Source organism: Protopterus annectens, chromosome 1.part1 (genome assembly GCF_019279795.1).
Source record: "Protopterus annectens isolate FY-2018-M chromosome 1.part1, PAN1.0, whole genome shotgun sequence".
Taxonomy (NCBI): domain Eukaryota; kingdom Metazoa; phylum Chordata; order Ceratodontiformes; family Protopteridae; genus Protopterus; species Protopterus annectens.
In genome coordinates this window covers 1,882,274,712-1,882,295,046 of record NC_056726.1, presented here as the reverse complement: position 1 = coordinate 1,882,295,046, position 20,335 = coordinate 1,882,274,712, and the positions used below count along the sequence as shown (strand labels likewise).

Genomic DNA, 20,335 nt, shown 5'->3' with positions numbered 1-20,335 from the left:
AGAAAAGGCCTAGGCAGGATACAGACTATGATTCCTCTGATTAGGTTTCCATTTCCTCTGATTCCTCTTCAGACCCAGGATACTCTCTACCCCCCTATGAGGACTCTGATGCTGAAGAATCTATCCCTTCAGCCTCTCCTCCTGAGGATTATTCCTATCGGGAAACTTTACATACCATGAGGGAGCATTTCCATTGGGATAGTCAGGATTATTCAGAATCCAAGAAAAGGCTCAGGGATTTTCTTTTATTGCCTCAGCACAGGCCCCTGGCTATTCCGCCTGTGCTAGATATTGTGGATGATGTGTTCTTTGAATCCAGCTTATCTCCTGATTCTTTGCTCCCTGCACCAGCCAAGCCAAATATGTATTATACAGTCCCAGACTCTCATAAGTTTCTTTATAAAAACCCTTCTGCTGATCCAGAAACTATTTCCCAGGGTCCAAAAGGGGTTAAGGCTTCCATTGCAAAAAATCCAGAACCCTCTGACAGAGATTCCAGAGCTTTGGATAGATGAGGGAAGAAAGTTTACACTATTGCAATTTTAGCTGTAAGGGCTTTAAATTGCCAGCTTCACATGCTTAAGTACCAACAATATTTAATGGCTCAGTTAAAACAGAAAATGCTTGCAAGCTCAGAAGCTCCTGACTGTAAAGAAATGCAGGATTTATTGCATGCAGTTGAACAGGTGGGAAAACATACTCTGCAATGTGGTTTTGATTCTTTGAAGGCCTCTTGTAGAGCCGCTTTTACAGATTCTGTAATTCGAAGACATGCTTGGTTAAAAGAACAGAGTTTACCTGATCATGTTAAGGCAAAATTGTTGGATGCTCCTTTACAGCATGATACCTTGTTTGGTGTTAAGGCAGAAGAGGTGTTAAAGAAAATGGAGGATAAAGCTAAATCTATGCAAACAGTCAAGTTTTTCTTGCAGGTACATCCACCTCGATTTAGCAGAAATTGGCCAACAAAGAATTGGTCCTTTCCAGTGTCAGACAGGCCACAGAGAGGCAGATACAGACGCCCAAGAGGCAGATGTCAACCCCAAAGCTCTAACAGACAATGACAGTGGGGTACCTCAACCCCAAAAGGAGGTGAGGACAAGTCTCAACCTTACAGGAAACGGTCCCAATGACTTCCCCCTTCGTACGCCAAGCACCTCCCTTTTGGCAGCCCCCTTAGGGGGGAAACTAGCACTTTTTTCTCAAAACTGGCAAACAATCACCCAAGACAAATGGGTTCTGAATATTGTGTCTCAAGGTTACAAGTTCCACTTTCATACTGTACCAAGGCTAAAAGGAATGCCAGACCTGCCACAAAATCAAAGGGCAGAGGCACAAAAACAAATTTCAGCCCTCATGGACATGAGAGCTATTCAAAAAGTACCACAACAGGAACAAGGACAAGGATTTTACTCAAGACTCTTCCTGGTCCCCAGAAAGGACAAGGCCTGGAGGCCCATACTGGACCTTTCAATTCGAAATACTTACCTGGATATTCCGAAATTCAAAATGTTGACATTACAGCAGCTTCTACCCATGCTGGGCAAGAAGGCTTGGCTTGTTACTCTGGACCTCAAAGAGGCATACCTGCATGTCCCTATCAGAAAAAATTGCAGACGATACCTCAGATTCAAAGCTGGTACAATGCACTACCAATTCTCTGCACTGCCCTTTGGCTTGTCTACTGCGCCCAGGGTCTTTACAAAGTGTCTGGCACCAGTAATTGCATTTTGCAGACAAAAAGGAATTCAAATATATCCATACCTGGACGACTGCCTCATTCAAGCAGAGACAAAGGACATTCTTCTACAGCATCTGGCGTTTGTAAAAAGGTTGCTAATTTCTCTAGGGTACACAGTAAACGAAAAGAAGTCAAAACTAGTGCCCTCACAACAGATTATATTCCTGGGTGCCAGCTTAAATACCGTGGCCCAGATGGCTTATCTCACGCCAGACAAACAAGTTCAACTGACTCAATATTTTCAATTACTGGCAAAAAAAGTCCCATCTCCCTGCAAGAAAAATTCTGCAGGCCCTGGGATTCATGGCATCCTGCATACTACTACTACCATATGCCAGACTACATATGAGGAAATTACAATGGTACCTAAAAAGTGTTTGGACTCAACACACTCACAGTTTAGAAGCAGTAATACCAATGATTCCCTGCCTACAACAGGAGTTTCGATGGTGGGCACAGGCATGTCACCTAAACAAGGGTCAGCCTTTTACCCTACCCACAGCCAGGCAGACTCTAACAACAGATGCTTCGGATTACGCCCGGGGAGCACACATGGCAGGAAAATGCATTCAGGGCAAGTGGACCACAGACCAGATGCATCTTCACATCAATCAAAAAGAGATGTTGGCTGTTCAAAATGCCCTAACAGCTTTCAAGGACCTTTTGCATCCAGGACAATTATTATTAAAGACAGACAACACCGCAGTAATGTGGTACATAAACAAGCAAGGGGGCACTCATTCTTATCCCCTTTGCAGGCAAGTCATGACCGTGTGGAACACAGCTCTAACATATCAAGTTCATCTGCAAGCACAATTCCTGCCAGGAAAGAAAGATACACTGGCAGACGATCTAAGCAGAAATATCATGGACCCTCACGAATGGAAATTGAATCCACAAATCTTCAGCATGGTAACGCAAAAATGGGGATGCCCAGACATAGATCTTTTTGTCACCCCACTGAATTGCCAACTACAAATATTCTGCACAAGGACTTATCACACATAAGCATGGAAAGTGGATGCTCTCTCATTCAGCTGGAAAAGCCTAAACGTTTATGCCTTCCCACCACTGCCTCTCCTTTCAAAGGTACTCCTAAAAGCCAGACAAGAAAAACCACAGATGATCCTGATTGCTCCAGACTGGCCACACCAGCACTGGTACCCAATCTTAAAGAACTTAGCTCAAGGCCCACCATGGATATTGCCTCAAATTCCACACCTTCTGACTCAACAAAACAATCAGATCCTGCACGGTCAGCTCAAAACCCTAAACCTGGCTGCATGGCAGATTCATTAGTCAAACAGATAACATCTCTCTCTAAGGCTGTTATGGATGTCATTTTGGAGGCCAGGAGGCCTAGTACCAGGAAAGCTTACTCAGAAAAATGGAAGAGATTCTGTGCCTGGAACCAGGCTCAAAGCCTTGACCCTCTTGTCCCAAACATTCCTCAGATTTTACAATACTTAACTGAGATGCTGGACAAAGGCCTATCCTTCTCATCAGTTAACATCCACACCTCTGCCATTTCAGGATATTACAACACGGATCCTCCTTTATTCTCTCATCCCTTGCTAAAGCAGTACCTCAGAGGGGTTAAAAACATAAGACCGCCCTGGAGAGCACCAACACCAACTTGGGACCTCAGTTTTATTTTGGAAAAACTGACCCTGCCACCTTTTGAGCCAGCCAGTACAGCCGATCTAAAATTTTTATCATGGAAAACAGCTCTGCTCCTGGCAGTAACTTCAGCACGAAGAGTCTCAGAGCTACAGGCATTAATGGCATTGGAACCTTTTATAATTTTTCATCAGGACAGGGTTTCTTTAAGGACAAACCCTACCTTTATGCCAAAGGTGGTATCTAGTGTGGCTCTTAACCAAACCATCCATTTGCCAACTTTTTATCCAAACCCCCAGACTAAAGGGGAGAAACGTCTGCACTCTTTGGACATACACAGGCAACTACGCTTCTACTTGGACAAAACAAAAGCTTTCAGGAAAACTGAGCAACTGTTTGTAGCATATGCTGCAGGATCACAGGGCAAGGCTGTCTCAAAGCAGACTATATCCAAATGGATAGGACACTGTATTCGTTACTGCTACACACAGCATGGAAAATCAGTCCCTAATAACATTAGGCCACATTCCACCAGGGCAACAGCCACTTCAACAGCCTTTCTCAGAGGAGTACCTACCAAGGAAATTTTGGAGGCTGCAACTTGGAGTTCAGTGCACACCTTTACCAAGCATTACCACTTGCCTCTCTACTCTAAATCCAGAGCAGGATTTGCCACTGCAGTTCTGCAGGGCCATATAGCCAATCCTAACTCTTTATAGACCAGCCACCCAACCTTAGCTTTGGGATTCTACCCAAGTGTAATGACTGCAGCAGTGTAACACGATGAACATAGTACAGTTTTGTACCTACCATAAATGTAGATGTTCGAGTGTTCATACTGCTGCAGTCCAGGTTACCCTCCCTCCATCCCCTCTGAACTAGCTGGACTTAGCTATACCTTTCTATCCTATACAACCTTTGTGGTGTATTTGCTTGTAACTGAAGGTATTGTTTTTTATTTTATATGTATATTTTTTATTAGCAATATGTATTGCCTACCTACTTGGGGACACCTGACATCTGGGGCAAGAAAAACTGAAGAAAATGGCGTTGGATGCATCTTATATACCCCTGGCGCTCTGACGTCAGGGAAGAAGCAACAGCAACAGATGCTGGACCAAGACTTTGGAACTCTGGCCAACTGCAGGACCGCCATGGCAGGATAACCCAAGTGTAATGACTGCAGCAGTGTGAACACTCGAACATCTACATTTATGGTAGGTACAAAACTGTTGCCACGGCCGGACTGCAGAGAAACGTTTTAAAATACTTTAAACGTTTAAACTCTTGAAAATAAAATAACGTTTTTCGTCCTGTTTGCATACAGGACTTCTTCAGAAAGCTCACACAATTAAAAATTTCAAAGTGTAGTATTTATACATTGTTTCTAAAAAGCGCGCAAATTTTTTTATTGCTTATCTTCTTAAAGAGATATATACATGCTAACAAAAAAGAGAGACTGAACAACTTCATTTTACGCTAACAACTTTACAAATCCCTAAATATATACATATATATATGTATATATATATATATATATATATATATATATATATATATATATATATATATTCATTCTAGATAGGGAAAAATTGCGACATGACCAACATTCCAGATACCTATGATTTAATATTTCAATATTTTAATGGTGTAAATACACAAAAAATTGAATATTTAGATGAAAGTATATGCAGCAGATGTATGTGTAAATTTGTATGTGTTGTTTTTTGTGTATTTACACCATTAAAATATTGAAATATTAAATCATAGGTATCTGGAATGTTGGTCATGTCGCAATTTTTCCCTATCTAGAATGAATGAATATATAAATACTACACTTTGAAATTTTTAATTGTGTGAGCTTTCTGAAGAAGTCCTGTATGCAAACAGGACGAAAAACATTATTTTTATTTTCAAGCGTTTAAACGTTTAATTAAAGTATTTTAAAACGTTTCTCTGCAGTCCGGCCGTGGCATCTGTTTTTTCATTTGTTTGGAGATAATATCGTTTTTGAAGGTACAAAACTGTACTTTTCTTAAACCTATGCTACGACTCTGTACTATTGTCCACAAAAACTATTTTTATTTTTTTCCAACCATTTTTGCTCTCTAATGTATTTGAATCTAGTCATTTTTTAATTATTGTATTCTGTAATTTACTTATGCTTGGAGCTTTTCTCCCTGGGCCTCTACTGAAAATGAACATGTATCCAGCTAGACTAGCCCGGTCAACAAATATAAAATAAATAAATAAATGAGGAAAGGCAAGGTAAATTCATATGTCATAAGCATAACAGTAATATTGTAATTCTTTTTTAATATTTTGGTTTTAAAACATTGAAGATGACCACTGTTTTACTGTTGCTTTATTAGCTGTCCTTTACATCTCTGATCTTAAGCAGATGTTTTTGATAAAATCTAATAATGTGAGTATTACTTTTCATCTGTGAAGATGTATAGTATTACTAAGGAGCACAGTACTGGAGCAAGAGACTTACATTATTTTTTCTGCATTTTAGCTGCATTTCGATGCCTGGCATACAAATTATGATTATTGGATAGATGCAGACAGTCCAGACATTCATCCCGTTGGTTGGTGTGCAAAAACAGGGCACCCTTTACAGCTTCCACCAAGTAAACATTTTTTTTTCTTAACTGCTTGTATGTCAAGCTGCTGTAAGATGTACTACATCATTTATAGTATACTATTGAAGATGGAATAACTTAGAGCAGTAGCATAATTCTTGCTATATTTGGAAAAATAAACAGCAATCTACCACTGTGTTCTCCCACTTTTTAATGCATTTTGTTTTCCTGCTATTGATATTTTACTTTGTTTGATGCAAAACTACATCTTAAGGTATAAACCGGTGCATAGATTGGTACTGTTGTCAACTGCTGATATTTTTGTCATAGTCTTGTATTTGATGGGTACTTTTCCAAATGCTTAGAACATAATTACATAGTAAATAAATATAACAGTATGTACATGCACATAAATGTAAACACAAAAGCAACTTATTTGGAATGATTATTTTCTACCACTGAAGCCTGCAAGGCTTAAAACCCTTTAGCATCTGAAATTTTTCTAAGCTGTAGTTTCTTTCCCTTACCCATAATGCTATATGCTGTGACTTACAACTCAGATATGTCTTGCTGCTTTCCTAGTTGGCATGAAGAGAAGTGGCCCCAGGGTCTTCAGAAATTTTGTGTGAGAAATTGTTCTGCCTTTTGGTGTATTTCAGCTCTAATTTAATCATTCCTTTGCTGAATACTTTATTGTTCAGGTAATATCCAGTCTTTTTCTTTATTATTATTTTATTTTATTTATTTATTTTTTTTGCGAAAGTTCAATTCTCTGTCCTAGGCCACTGTTTGTGACATACATTTTCAGCAAATCCTGCTCTCCTTTCTTGCAACTTTCTAGTGTTAGTTGTTGATGTTCATCATATTGATCACTGCTGCAGTAGCCTTAGCTATATGTGTTATACCCTTCCAAGACAGACAGCTTTCAAAGCTTAAGGGCACCTTCCACATATCCAAACTGTGAAACAGCTTGAGCTGAGATGAATAAAAGACAAATTTGGGCGCAAAGTCCATCAGAGCTTTACTCCTGCCAAAGAGTACGTTCCTCTCCGGCATAGTTGTCAATCTTCCACCTTCAAAATGAGAAAAATTAACCCTCATAAGGTGAAAAAATGGTCAAAATGTGGAACGTATACTAACAGCTTACTAACAGATACAGCGAGGAAGGTCATATGATGGTTAAAATATGAAGGTTTGATGTATAAAAAAGATATTTCAATGAATGAATATGATTCATTTCTATTTACCATGGATACAGTTAAAAAAATTCCTTATACTGAATGTGAGGCACACCCCTTCAATGTGGATCTTTGAGGAACATGAACTTTTTAAGACATTTTAAAGTACATTCCTCGTAAAGAGGTACACTTGAGAGGTATGCTCTGAGGCTTTTGAGGCTCAACAGTCTGCTTGTGCTATCCTTTGCTAGGCAGATAAGCTTGTTTGGGAAAAAAACTTCCATTGTCTTAAATTTACTGATGGTTTATTACTCTTCTTCAGAAAAGTTATTTTAAATCTAGGAGTGCTGTTTTTTAATGGACTGTCTCAAGACTGTAACTTACTTTTAAATGGTGCACTCATTTTTTTCTTTCAGTTTAAAAGTAGTATTAGTTAACTGAAAACATATCTGTTGTGGAGAAATTGTTTATTTTTCCTTTGTGAGACTGGCATAGTGTTTAAAAGTGTATTTGCTGTGTTTTTTTGCTGCTAATAATAAACAAGTAACTTTTGTGGAATAGATTTATCGGCATTTGCTGCTTGTCATTCTTAGGAAAGCAGTGCCATTTTTGGTTTGACCATGGAGCAGACTACTGGTCCCACAGTCGGTCTTCCTTCAAGCCACAAAAATAAAAATAAAAAGATAAGTAAACAGCCTTTGCTACCATTGCAGGCTAGCAGTTTGCCTCATCTGCAGGTGGGTGACTGTACTGTGGCCATTTGTTGTACCTCAGGCCACTTATCTTTTATCCTGGATCCCTCTGGTGTAGCACCTACAACCACTATGGACCAGGAGTTAACCACACCTTTGTGGCTATTGTTGTCCCCTCAGTGGGCAAGAGGGAGCCCTTCTTGTCATTCATTGGAGAGGGAACAGGGAAGGTTTCTCTATTATGCCAGAATACTATGCTTATTCTGGAGGAAACAGTTGCTGCCATTAGTCACACAGCTGGCCCCATTTTTTCCCTGTTAAAAAGAAACAAAAAAATAAGTGTATATCTACTTCTCCTCACATTGTTTTAGACAGGAGTAATTTACTGGGTCTGGCTAAGGGTTTAACTTGGGCTGTTGATCCTTTTTGAAAAGTAGTTTCTGGTAAACAAAAGAGGAACTTGATTCCTCTTTTCCTGAAGAGATCTAAGATTCTGAATCTGAACAGGAAAGTACAGGGATGGGATTCAAGGTTTTTTCCTCAGATTTTTGATTCAGATTCTGAGAAGAGTTTAGTTTCTGATTCTCTCTGTGAGGAGTTATTTTACTCTGAGACTATTGCTAGAATTGTTACAGAAGGGTTTTCCTGAACCTACTCCCATTCCCCTTTGCCACCTTTGCAGATGCCTAAAGTGGGAGATTTTGTGTAGAAGATTTTTGCAGGACAAAACATACCCACACCCAGTCCAAAGCAGAGAAATTCACTTTTTTGCTAAAATAAAAACTTATTGTTGTAGTGTTTGAGTTGCTTATGCTATTTCAAATAACATGTTTCAGATAAAAAAATAACTGATGTTCTTCATGTTTTACTGTTGCAGTCATTACATTTGGGTTAACTACTTGCAGGTAGCCCTCAGTCAGCCTGGTTAACAAAGTCTTACGTCCTGCGTTGGTTGCTGTCCTTTCTTCCATGACGTCAGGTTGTCAGGAGTATAAAACATGCAGCCGACGCCATTACATCAGTCTTTCTTGCCTTGCCCGAAGCAGAAGCAGTTCGCAAGTGCTGGTCGGCCGACTTCTGAAATTTTCATTTTTGAGTTTCAAAACCGAAGTCTTCAACTAAAGCTAAGTACCCCGTTGGGGAAACTTTTTCTTGCTCCTTACCAATGTCAGTAAAAGTTAATAATTGCATTACTTGTGGAAAGCAAATACCTCATAAAGATTTTCATTTGTACTGCATTCCTTGCCTAGGTCCTGACCACGACGTACCTTGCTGTCGGTTTTGTGCTTTATTTAATCAGCGTACTATCCGTTGTCGGTATATTTTCGCCTCTAAATATTTCGGTTCTCGGTTTAATTATCCAGAAATGTCATTGGTTAGCCATCTGACTACCGGAATTCCAAAAAAACGCAAAGAAAAAAACAGAGACAGGCCGCTGAGGTCCAAAACTGCAGATAACGCTTCTCCTAAGCCAGTCGCCAGTTCGCCGGTACTCAGTGAGGTGCTTTCGCAGCCCCTGATACCTGCTACTTCTGATTCACAGGCCTCTACTGAGACCCATTTGGAGCCCAGTATGCCTCGAGATGCTTCAACTATGGAACCCGTGGATGTCTCTACCTTGGATGGGTCCGGAGCCCCTGTGCAGGCACCGGCTTCTGAGGGTGTATTCAGGCCTATGGACTTGCATATTAAACCGACACCTCCTTCTTTACTTAGACCTAAATCTCGATCCATGCCAAAAAAAATTATGCCCAGGCCACATGCTCAGGCCTCTATGCGTAAAAAGCAAATGATAAGAATGGCTGAAGATCTAATAACTCTAATCAGGGGTAGCCAATCCCCCCCTTCTAAGAGGCCTAGGACTGAAGTTGATTATGAATCTTCTGATCAGGATTCTGTTGTTTCTGATTCTTCTGATGATCTGGATTTGCAGTTATCTACTTATGAAGATTCTGATGCAGAGGACTCCATTCCCTCTGCTTCCCCTCCTGAGGATTTTTCTTTTGGGGAAACCTTACATACTCTAAGGGAGCATTTCCACTGGGACAGCCAGCATTTTTCTGATTCAGAAAAGAGGCTTAGGGATTTCCTTCTACCTCAGCATAGGCATTTAGCTATTCCTCCTGTACTAGACATTGTTAATGATGCTTTTTTGAAATCTAGTTTGGCCCCTGATTCCCTGCCTCCTGTTCCCAGAAAACCTGACAGATACTGCAGGGTCCCTGAGTCCCACAAGTTCCTTTTTAAAAATCCTATTGCAGATCCAGGGACTATTTCACAGGGGCCCAAGGGCATTAAGGCTTCTACTGCTAAAAATCCTACCCCTTCTGATAGAGACGCCAGGGCACTGGATAGATGGGGTAAGAAGGTTTACACTTCTGCAACCTTGGCCATTAGGGCTTTAAACTGCCAGTTTCATATGTTAAAGTATTAGCAACATGTTATTGGACTGCTTAAACAGAAAATGATGTTGATTCCTGACTGTGTGGAAAATAAAGAATTACAGGATTTAATGCATTCTGCTGAACCAGTTGGAAAACATACTTTGCAATGTGGATTTGATTCATTAGAGGCCTCTTGCAGGGCTGCTTATGTTCATCGTGTTACACTGCTGCAGTCATTACACTTGGGTTATCCTGCCGTCAGGCGGTCCCTCAGTTGGCCTGAGTTCCAAAGTCTTGGTCCGGCGTCGGTTGGTGTTGCTTCTTCCCTGACGTCAGTGCGACAGGGGTATATAAGATGCAGCCTACGCCATTTTCTTCAGTCTTTCTTGCCACGCGGTGCCCAAAACAAAAGCAGTTCGCAAGTGCCGGTTGGCCGACTCCTGAGATTTTCATTCCAAATCCAGAACCGAAGTCTTCTACAAAGCTAAGTACCCCGTTGGGGAAACTTTTTCTTGCCTCAGACCGATGTCAGTAAAAGTTAATAACTGTATTTCTTGTGAGAAGCAAATACCTCATAAGGATTTCCATTCTTATTGTATCCCATGCCTAGGCCCTGACCACGACGTCACAGGTTGTCGGTTTTGTGCTAGGTTTAACAAGCGCACTATTAAACATTGGTTTGATTTTGCCCGACATTACTTCGGCAGAAAATTCAATTACACCATGCCATCGGAGCTACTGATGACCGGAATACACAAAAAGCGCAAAGACAAGGACAAGCATCCGAGGCCCAAAACTGATGATGAAGCCTTTTCTAGGCCAGTCGCCGGTTCTCCGGTTTTCAGCAAAGCACCTTCGCAGCCCCTGACGACCGCTTCTTTAGAAACGTAGGCCACCTCTGACTCCCACGTGGAGATGGCTGGGTCTTCGGAAGCACCAGATTTACAGCCTACCGAGACTAACCCTTCAGAGGGATCTGGAGTAGCTGAACAACCTGTAGCTTCAGAGGGTGTTTTCAGACCTACTCAGTTAACCATTAAATCTTCTGCCAAGTCTAAAACTCCTTTAAAAACATCGAAATTCAACATTCACCAGGACAGGCCTCCATGCCTAAGAAACAAATGCTCAAAATGGCCGAAGACCTAATCACTCTGATCAGGGGGTTCCATCCCCTCCTGATAAAAGGCCTAGACAGGATGCAGACTATGACTCATCTGACCAGGTATCCATCTGTTCAGATTCATCCTCAGACCTAGGATACTCTTTACCTCCTTATGAGGATTCTGATGCTGAGGAATCAGTTCCTTCAGCCTCTCCACCAGAGGACTACTCCTTTGGGGAAACCTTACATACCATGAGGGAGCATTTCTATTCGGAGGGCCAGGATTATTCAGAATCCAAGAAAAGGCTCAGAGATTTCCTTTTATTACCTCAACACAGACCCCTTGCTATTCCGCCAGTGTTAGATATTGTGGATGATGTGCATACTGAATCCAGTTTAAATCCTGATTCTTTACCTCCTGCTCCAGTTAAGCCAGACAGATACTACTGAGTCCCTGACTCTCACAAATGTCTTTATAAAAGCCCTGTTGCTGACCCTGAAACTATTTCTCAGGGCCCCAGAGGGGTAAAGGCCTCTTCAGCAAAGAATCCAGTCCCCTCTGATAGAGATTCCAGAACATTAGACAGATGGGGGAAGAAAGTATATACATCTGCAACTTTAGCAATGAGGGCCTTAAATTGCCAGTTTCACATGCTAAAATATCAGCAATAGTTGATGTCTCAGATGAAACAAAAAAATGCTTCCAAACCCAGATCCTCCTAATTATAAGGAAATGCAGGATTTATTGCATGCAGCTGAACAAGTGGGAAAACATACTTTGGAATGTGGTTTTGATTCATTAGAGGCCTCCTGTAGAGCAGCAGTTACAGGATCTGTCATTAGAAGACATGCTTGGTTAAAAGAACAGACGTTACCAGATCATGTTAAAGCAAAATTATTGGATGCACCTTTGCAGTAGGATGTTCTATTTGGAGTTACGGCAGAAGAGGTATTAAAGAAAATGGAGGATAAGGCAAAATCTATATAAACGGTGAAGGATTTCTTACAGGTTCAGCCTCCTCGATTTAGCAGAAATTGACCAACAAAGAATTAGGTCCTTTCCAGTTACAGACAGACCTCAAAGGGGCAGATACAGACATCCAAGAGGTAGAGGTCAACCACATGGTCCTTACAGGCCTCGACAATGGGGTGCATCAGCGCAGAAAGAAGGGGAAGACAGGCCTCAACCTTATAAAAAACAGCGCCAATGACTTCCCACTACAGCTGCCAAACAATTCTCTCTTGGCAGCCCCCTTGGGAGGAAAACTGGCACTTTTCTGTCACAATTGGCATATGATCACCAAAGACAAATTGGTTCTCAACATTGTATCTCAAGGTTACAGGTTCCACTTTCACATTCTGCCAAGGTTAAAAAGAATGCCAAATTTGCCACCAAATCAATGGGCAGAGGCCCAAAGACAAATTACAGCACTCATGAACATGAGAGCTATTCAAAAGGTACCACCACAGGTGCAAGGACAAGGATTTTACTCAAGACTCTTTCTGGTTCCCAGAAAGGACAAAGCCTGGAGGCCCATTCTGGATCTTTCTTCTCTAAACACTTACCTGGATGTTCCAAATTCAAAATGTTGACACTACAGCAGCTTCTTCCCATGCTGGGCAAGAAAGCTTGGCTCGTAACTTTGGATCTCAAGGAGGCATACCTGCATGTCCCTATCAGACAAAACTGCAGAAGATACCTCAGATTCATAGCTGGTTCAATGCACTACCAATTCTCTGCACTGCCCTTTGGCTTATCTATTGCGCCCAGGGTCTTCACAAAGTGCCTGGCACCAGTAATTGCATTTTGCAGACAGAAAGGAATTCAAATTATCCGTATCTGGACGACTGCCTGATTCAAGCAGAGAGCAAGGACATTCTTCTAAAGCATCTGGTGTTTGTAAAAAAGTTATTTTGCCTAGGGTACACAGTAAACGAAAAGAAGTCAAAACTAGTGCCCTCACAAGAGATAATATTCCTAGGTGCCAGCTTGAACACAACGGCCCAGATGGCTTATCTCATGCCAGACAAGCAAGGACAACTGACTCAGTATTTTCAATTGATGGCAACAAAGACCCAACTCCCTGCAAGAAAAATTCTGCAGGCCTTGGATTACATGGCATCTTGCATACTACTAATTCCATATGCCAGACTGCATATGAGGAAACTGCAATGGTACCTAAAGAGTGTCTGGTCTCAACACTGTCAAAGTTTGGAAACAGTAATACCACTAATTCCTTGCCTTCAACAGGAGTTTCGATGGTGGGTCAAGCATGTCACCTAAACAAGGGACAGCCTTTCACTCAACCTACAGCCAGGCAAACACTGACAACAGATGCATCTGATTACGCCTGGGGAGCACAAATGGCAGGAAAATGTATTCAGGGCAAGTGGCCCGCAGAACAAAGGCATCTTCACATCAATCAAAAAGGGATGCTAGCTGTGCAAAATGCCCTTATAGCTTTCAAGGACATTCTGCATCCAGGACAACTACTGCTAAAGACAGACAACACCACAGTTGTGTGGTACATAAACAAGCAAGGGGGCACTCGTTCTTATCCCCTCTGCAGACAAGCCATGACTTTGTGGAACACAGCTCTAACTTACCAAGTTCATCTGCAAGCACAGTTCCTGCCAGGAGAGAAAAACACGCTGGCAAATGACTTAAGCAGAAACATCATGGATCTGCACGAGTGGAAATTACAACCACAAATATTCAGAATGATAACACAAAAATGATGGAGCCCAGACATAGATCTTTTTGCATCCCCAATGAACTGCCAGCTACAGAAATTCTGCACAAGGACTTACCACCCATAAGCATGGAAAGTGGATGCCTTCTCATTCAGCTGGAAAAACCTACAAGTATATGCTTTCCCACCACTACCTCTCCTTCCAAAGGTACTCATAAAAGCCAGGCAAGAAAAGCCAAAGATGATCCTGATTGCCCCAGACTGGCCATGCCAGCACTGGTACCCAATCTTAAAAAAAAAAAATAGCACAAGATCCACCCTGTATTTTGCCTCAAATCCCACATCTTCTGACTCAGCACAACAATCAGATACTTCATAGCCAGCTAAAGACTTTAAACCTGGCTGCATGGCAGATTCCTTAGTCAAGCAAGCAATGCCTCTCTCCAAAGCTGTTATGGATGTAATTCTGGATGCCAGAAGTCCTAGCACCAAGAAAGCCTATTTGGATAAATGGAAGAGATTCTGTGCCTGGAACCAGGCTCACAGCCTTGACCCTCTTGTCTCAAATATTCCTCAGATACTACAATATTTAACTGAGATGCTGGACAAAGGCCTCTCCTTTTCATCTGTCAAGATCCACGCCTCTTCCATCTCTGCTCATTATAACACGGACCCACCTATTTTTTCCAATCCTTTGCTAAAACCGTACCTCAGAGGGGCTAAAAACATAAGACTGCCCCGTAGAGCACCAAGTCCAACTTGTGACCTCAACTTCGTGTTGGAAAAATTAACTTTACCTCCTTTTGAGCCAGCTAACTCAGCAGATTTAAAATATGTCTCTTGGAAAACTGCTCTGCTCCTGGCAATAACCTCAGCACGAAGAGTTTCAGAATTACAGGCACTAATGGCAGTGGAACCTTTCATCATTTTCCACCAAGACAGGGTGTCTTTAAAAACAAACCCTACTTTTATGCCAAAGGTGGTATCAAGTGTGGCTCTAAACCAAACTATTCACTTGCCAATTTTTTATCCAAATCCTCAGAATAAAGAGGCGAGACTTCTCCATTCTTTGGACATACACAGGCAGTTATGCTTCTACTTAGACAAAACCAAAGCTTTCAGAAAAACTGAGCAATTGTTTGTAGCATATGCTGCTGGAGCACAGGGAAAAACCATTTCAAAACCGACCATTTCAAAATGGATAGGACACTGTATACGTTTCTGCTATACACACCATGGGAAAACTGTACCTAACAGCATTAGGTCTCATTCCATCAGGGCAACAGCCATTTCAACTGCCTACCTCAGAGGAGTACCTACCAAGGATATTTTGGAAGCAGCAACTTGGAGTTCTGTACATACCTTCACCAAGCATTACCATCTGCCTCTCTACTCTAATTCCAGAGCTGGCTTTGCCACTGCAGTGCTGCAGGGCCTTATAGCCACCCCTAATGCCTTATAGAACCAGCCACCCTACCTCAGCTTTGGGATTCTACCCAAGTGTAATGACTGCAGCAGTGTAACACGATGAACATAGTACAGTTTTGTACCTACTATAAATGTAGATGTTCGAGTGTATACACTGCTGCAGTTCACGTTACCCTCCCTCCTTCTTACTTGCTGGTACGTACCTAAGTCTTCTACCCTTTGCTACCTATGGGGAGTATTTGCTGGTAACTGAAAGTTTGTGATTGCTTTACTTATGTATGTTTTATTAGCAATTTGCATTGCTTACCTCTTTGGAGCACCTGACATCTGGGGCAAGAAAAACTGAAGAAAATGGTGTCTGCTGCATCTTATATACCCCTGTCACACTGACGTCAGGGAAGAAGCGACAGCAACCGATGCTGGACCAAGACTTTGGAACTCAGGCCGACTGAGGGACCGCCTGATGGCAGGATAACCCAAGTGTAATGACTGCAGCAGTGTATACACTCGAACATCTACATTTATGGTAGATACAAAACTGTACTTTACTGGGTCTGTGCTCAGAAGGCATGCTTGGCTTATGGAGCAATCTTTGCCTGATCATGTCAAAGCTAAATTGTTGGATGCTCCTGTAAATCAGGACCGCCTGTTTGGCAACAAGGCTGAGGAAGTTCTTGAAAAGATGGAAGATAAAGCTAAATCTATGCAAACTGTTAAAGATTTTTTACAAGTTCAGCCTCCTAGCTTTAGTAGGCACTTGCCCTCTAATAATTGGTCCTTTCCAGCCCCTTCAGGTCTTTTCAGGCCAAACCCAGACACAATAAAAACCCAGGTTTCAGTCCCAGGGGACACACAGAACTAAGCAGTGTGTGTGTGTGTGTGGGGGGGCTCCACTTCCAAATATGGGAATAAGAAGACTCCCCCCCATGGTAAACTGTCTCAATGACTTCCTTTTAAAATTTATCAACTGACTGCCCCTTTGGGGTAGGGGGAGATTGCTCTTCATGCAAAGAATTGGGAACTCATTACCCAGGACAAATGAATTTTGAATATAGTGTCCCAGGGATACAGATTTCACTTCCACACATTGCCAACACCAAGCAGGTGGCTGGACCTACCCCCAAATCTGTGGGCAGAGGCCCATAAACAAGTACTTTCTCTCTCAAGCATGGGGGCTATTCAACTGGTACCAGAAGAGGAAAAGGGGCAAGGTTTCTACTTGAGACTTTTCCTGGCACCCAGAAAAGACAATTCATGGCGTCCTGTCCTGGACCTGTCTACTCTAAGCACCTTTTTGGAGATTCCAAAATTCAAGATGCTGACTCTTCACCAATTACGTCTTGTGCCAGGCAAAGATGCCTGGTTAGCAACAATAGATTTAAAAGAAGCATACCTGCACATCCCAGTCAGGGAATCTTGCAGAAGTTACCTACGCTTCAAAGCAGGCTATACACGCACTATCAGTTCTCTGCACTGCCCTTTGGCTTATCTACTGCGCCCAGGATATTCACAAAGTGCCTAGCTCCAGTTATTGCATTTTGCAGGCAAAGAAATATTCAAATATACCCATACCTGGACGATTGTCTAATTCAGGCAGAAAGCCAGGACATACTTTTGAATCATCTGGCTTTGTACAAAGGGTTCTAACTTGTCTGTTGGTACACCGTAAATGGAAAGAAATCACATCTGGTACCCTGTCAACAAATTATATTCCTGGGAGCAAGCTTGAATACAACTTCCCAGATGGCTTACCTCACGCCAGATAAATTAATTTGACAACCTGCTTCAAACAAGTGACCACAAAAACCCTGCTATATCTGCAAGTCAAATACTGCAAGCCTTGGGGTTCATGGCCTCCTGCATTTTTCTAATTCCATATGCAAGACTGCATATGAGGAAACTACAGTGGTATCTAAAAAGCCTATAGTGTCAACATTCTCAAGACCTAGAAACAATGATTCCTGTCATACCTTGCCTACGCCTAGAGTTCCTTTGGTGAGCAGAGGCCTGCCACCCAAACAAAGGACTACCTTTCACACCACCCCCTGCCGCCCAAACCCTAACAACAGATGCATCAGACTATGCATGGGGGGCTCACCTGGCAGGGAAGTGCATTCAGGGCAAATGGAACCCAAGTCAAATGCACCTGCATATCAATCAAAAAGAAATGTTAGCTGTACAGAATGCTCTGACAGCCTTGAAGGACCACATTCTTCCAGGACAAAATAATGGTAAAGACTGACAACATTGCTGTTATGTGGTACATAAACAAGCAGGGGGGTACACATTCTTATCCCCTCTGCAGACTAGCCATGGCATTGTGGAACACAGCCTTGAGCTACCAAGTGCACCTACAAGCTCAATTCCTGCCAGGAAAATTAAATACACTGGCAGACGGACTAAGCAGAAATCTCATGGACCCACACGAGTGGAAACTGGAACCAAGGATTTTCTACATGTTGACAAGCAAAATGGGAGAGCCCAGATATAGACCTGTTTGCTTCTCCCCAGTACTACCAATTGGACGAATTTTGCACAAGAGCTCCTCACAAACAAGCCTGGAAAGTGGATGCTCTGTCCTTCAGCTAGAAAAAACCTATCAGTCTATGCCTTCCCTCCTCTGCCTCTGCTCTCCAAAGTACTACTAAAAATCAAACAGGACAAACCAAGGATGATTTTGATTGCTCCAGACTGGCCATGCCAACACTGGTACCCCCTCCTGCGCAGTGTAACAGTTATCTCCATGGCACATGCCTCAGACTCCTTCCCTGCAGCCTCAGCAGAACCAGATTCTGCACCCTCAGCTTCCAACACTGAGCCTTGCAACCTGGCTAATTACTTAATCTCTCCTTTACCATCCCTCAGCATACCTGTGATGGATATCATTTTAGAGGCAAGGAGGCCTAGTACTAGAAAATCTTATGCTGAAAAGTGGAAAAGATTCTGTGCCTGGAACCTCAATGGATGTGCACAGCAATGCCCAATTTACCTCAGAATTTACAATACTTAAGTGAGATGCTTCACAAGGGCCTGTCTTTTTCCTCCATTAAAATCCACGTCTCAGCCATTTCAGCTCATTATAACACAGAACCTCCCCTCTTCTCTCATCCACTGCTCAAGCAGTACCTCAGAGGGGCCAGAAATTTGAGACCACCCAGGAGAGGTCCAACCCCAGCCTGGGACCTTAACTTTGTCTTGGAGAAACTCACTCTACCTCCTTTCAAGCCAGCTGCTACTGCAGACTTAAAATTTCTTTCTTGGAAAACAGCTTTCCTTTTAGCAATCACTTCAGCTAGAAGGGTATCTGAATTACAGGCCCTTATGGCAGTGGAGCCTTTCATCATCTTTCATGCGGACAAGGTGTCCCTCAGAACCAATCCGTTCTTCATGCCCAAGGTGGTATCCAGTGTGGCTCTTAATCAGTCCATTCATTTGCCAACCTTCTTTCCCAATCCACAGAATAAAGGGGAATGGATGCTGCATTCCTTAGATGTTCTCAGACAACTTAGATTCTACTTGGACAGGACTAAACCTCAAAGGAATCTGAGCAACGGCTGGGTGGCATTTGCTGCAGGGGCAGAGGGGAAGGCTATTTCAAAGCAAACCATTTCTAAATGGATAAGCCATTGCATTAATTTCTGCTATAAGCACCATATAAAACCTATCCCCCAGGGGATCAGACCTCACTCCACCAGGGCTGCATCTACCTCTACAGCCTTTCTCAGAGGCATCCCTACCAGAGACATCCTAGAAGCTGCTATCTGGAGTTCTGTAATACTTTCACCAAGCATTATCATTTTCCAATTTTCTCTAAATCCAGAGATGGCTTTGCCACTGCAGTCTTGCAGGGCCTTATAGCTGGCCCTAATGCTATCTAAATTCTTCCTCCCAGCCATAGCTTTGGGAATCTACCCAAATGTAATGACTGCAACAGTGAAACACGAAGAACATAGTACAGTTGTGTACACTTACCATAAATGTAGATGTTCGAGTGTACAGTTTTGTACACGTACCATAAATGTAGATGTTTGAATGTATTCACTGTTGCAGTTCTGGTTACCCTCCCTCCAGCCCTCTAACTTCTTTTGACTATACCTCTACTTTCCTTTACTTTGCTTAAAGGCCTTTTTGGTATATTTGCTTTTTTGTTTGAGGTATATCTTTGTAATTTTATATTTAATTGCTTCCCGTTAGGGGGCACCTGACATTTGGGGCAAGAAAAACTGATGTAATGGCGTCGGCTGCATGTTTTATTCCCCTGACAACCTGACGTCATGGAAGAAGGGACAGCAACCGATGCAGGACCCAAGACTTTGTTAATCAGGCCGACTGAGGGCTACCTGTAAGCAGATAACCCAAATGTTATGACTGCAACAGTGTATACACTTGAACATCTACATTTATGGTAAGTGTACACAGCTGTACTTTTTATGTAATTATTAATGACAACTTAGGAACAATTTTTGTTCTAAAATTGCTGGACATTTGTCCTTTTTTAAATTTATTTTGCAGGACAGAACTTCCCAAAGACGGACTGTCCCTTGCAAAGAGGGACAAGTAGTAACCCTAGCTTTAGAGGATGTGTGTGTATTACTGCCTGCAATTTTCCTGTAAGCCAGCTATGTCTATAAAGGCAGATACGATGTATAAAATTCCTCAGTCTTTTAAATTTTTATACGCTATTCCCAAACCTGACCCAACAGTTATAACCTTGTTTGATCCCACTGCTGCTAAGCTCTTAGTTAATTCTAATCCTACTCTTTCTGATAAGGATGGGGAAGTTGTATACTTCCGCAAATTTGGTTTTCAGAACTTTGAATTTGTCAGGTTCATATGTTCAAAAGTTGTTTTGACAAATTGTGAAAGTATGAGGAATATTGTATGTGCAGTTTCTTCTTGTGAGGAAAAGTAT

The 20,335-nt window shown here is 42.1% G+C and overlaps 1 protein-coding gene across 1 annotated transcript in view; it reads left to right on the top strand.

The window, feature by feature from the left end:
• The window catches only part of LOC122812929 (lethal(3)malignant brain tumor-like protein 4), a 2,410,392-nt gene that overhangs the window by 1,481,184 nt on the left and 908,873 nt on the right, over nt 1-20,335 (top strand). Inside the window, exon 15 of the mRNA XM_044084994.1 lies at nt 5,880-5,994. Within this exon, the coding sequence (XP_043940929.1) occupies nt 5,880-5,994 (115 nt within the window). The remainder of the gene's footprint in view (nt 1-5,879; nt 5,995-20,335) is intronic.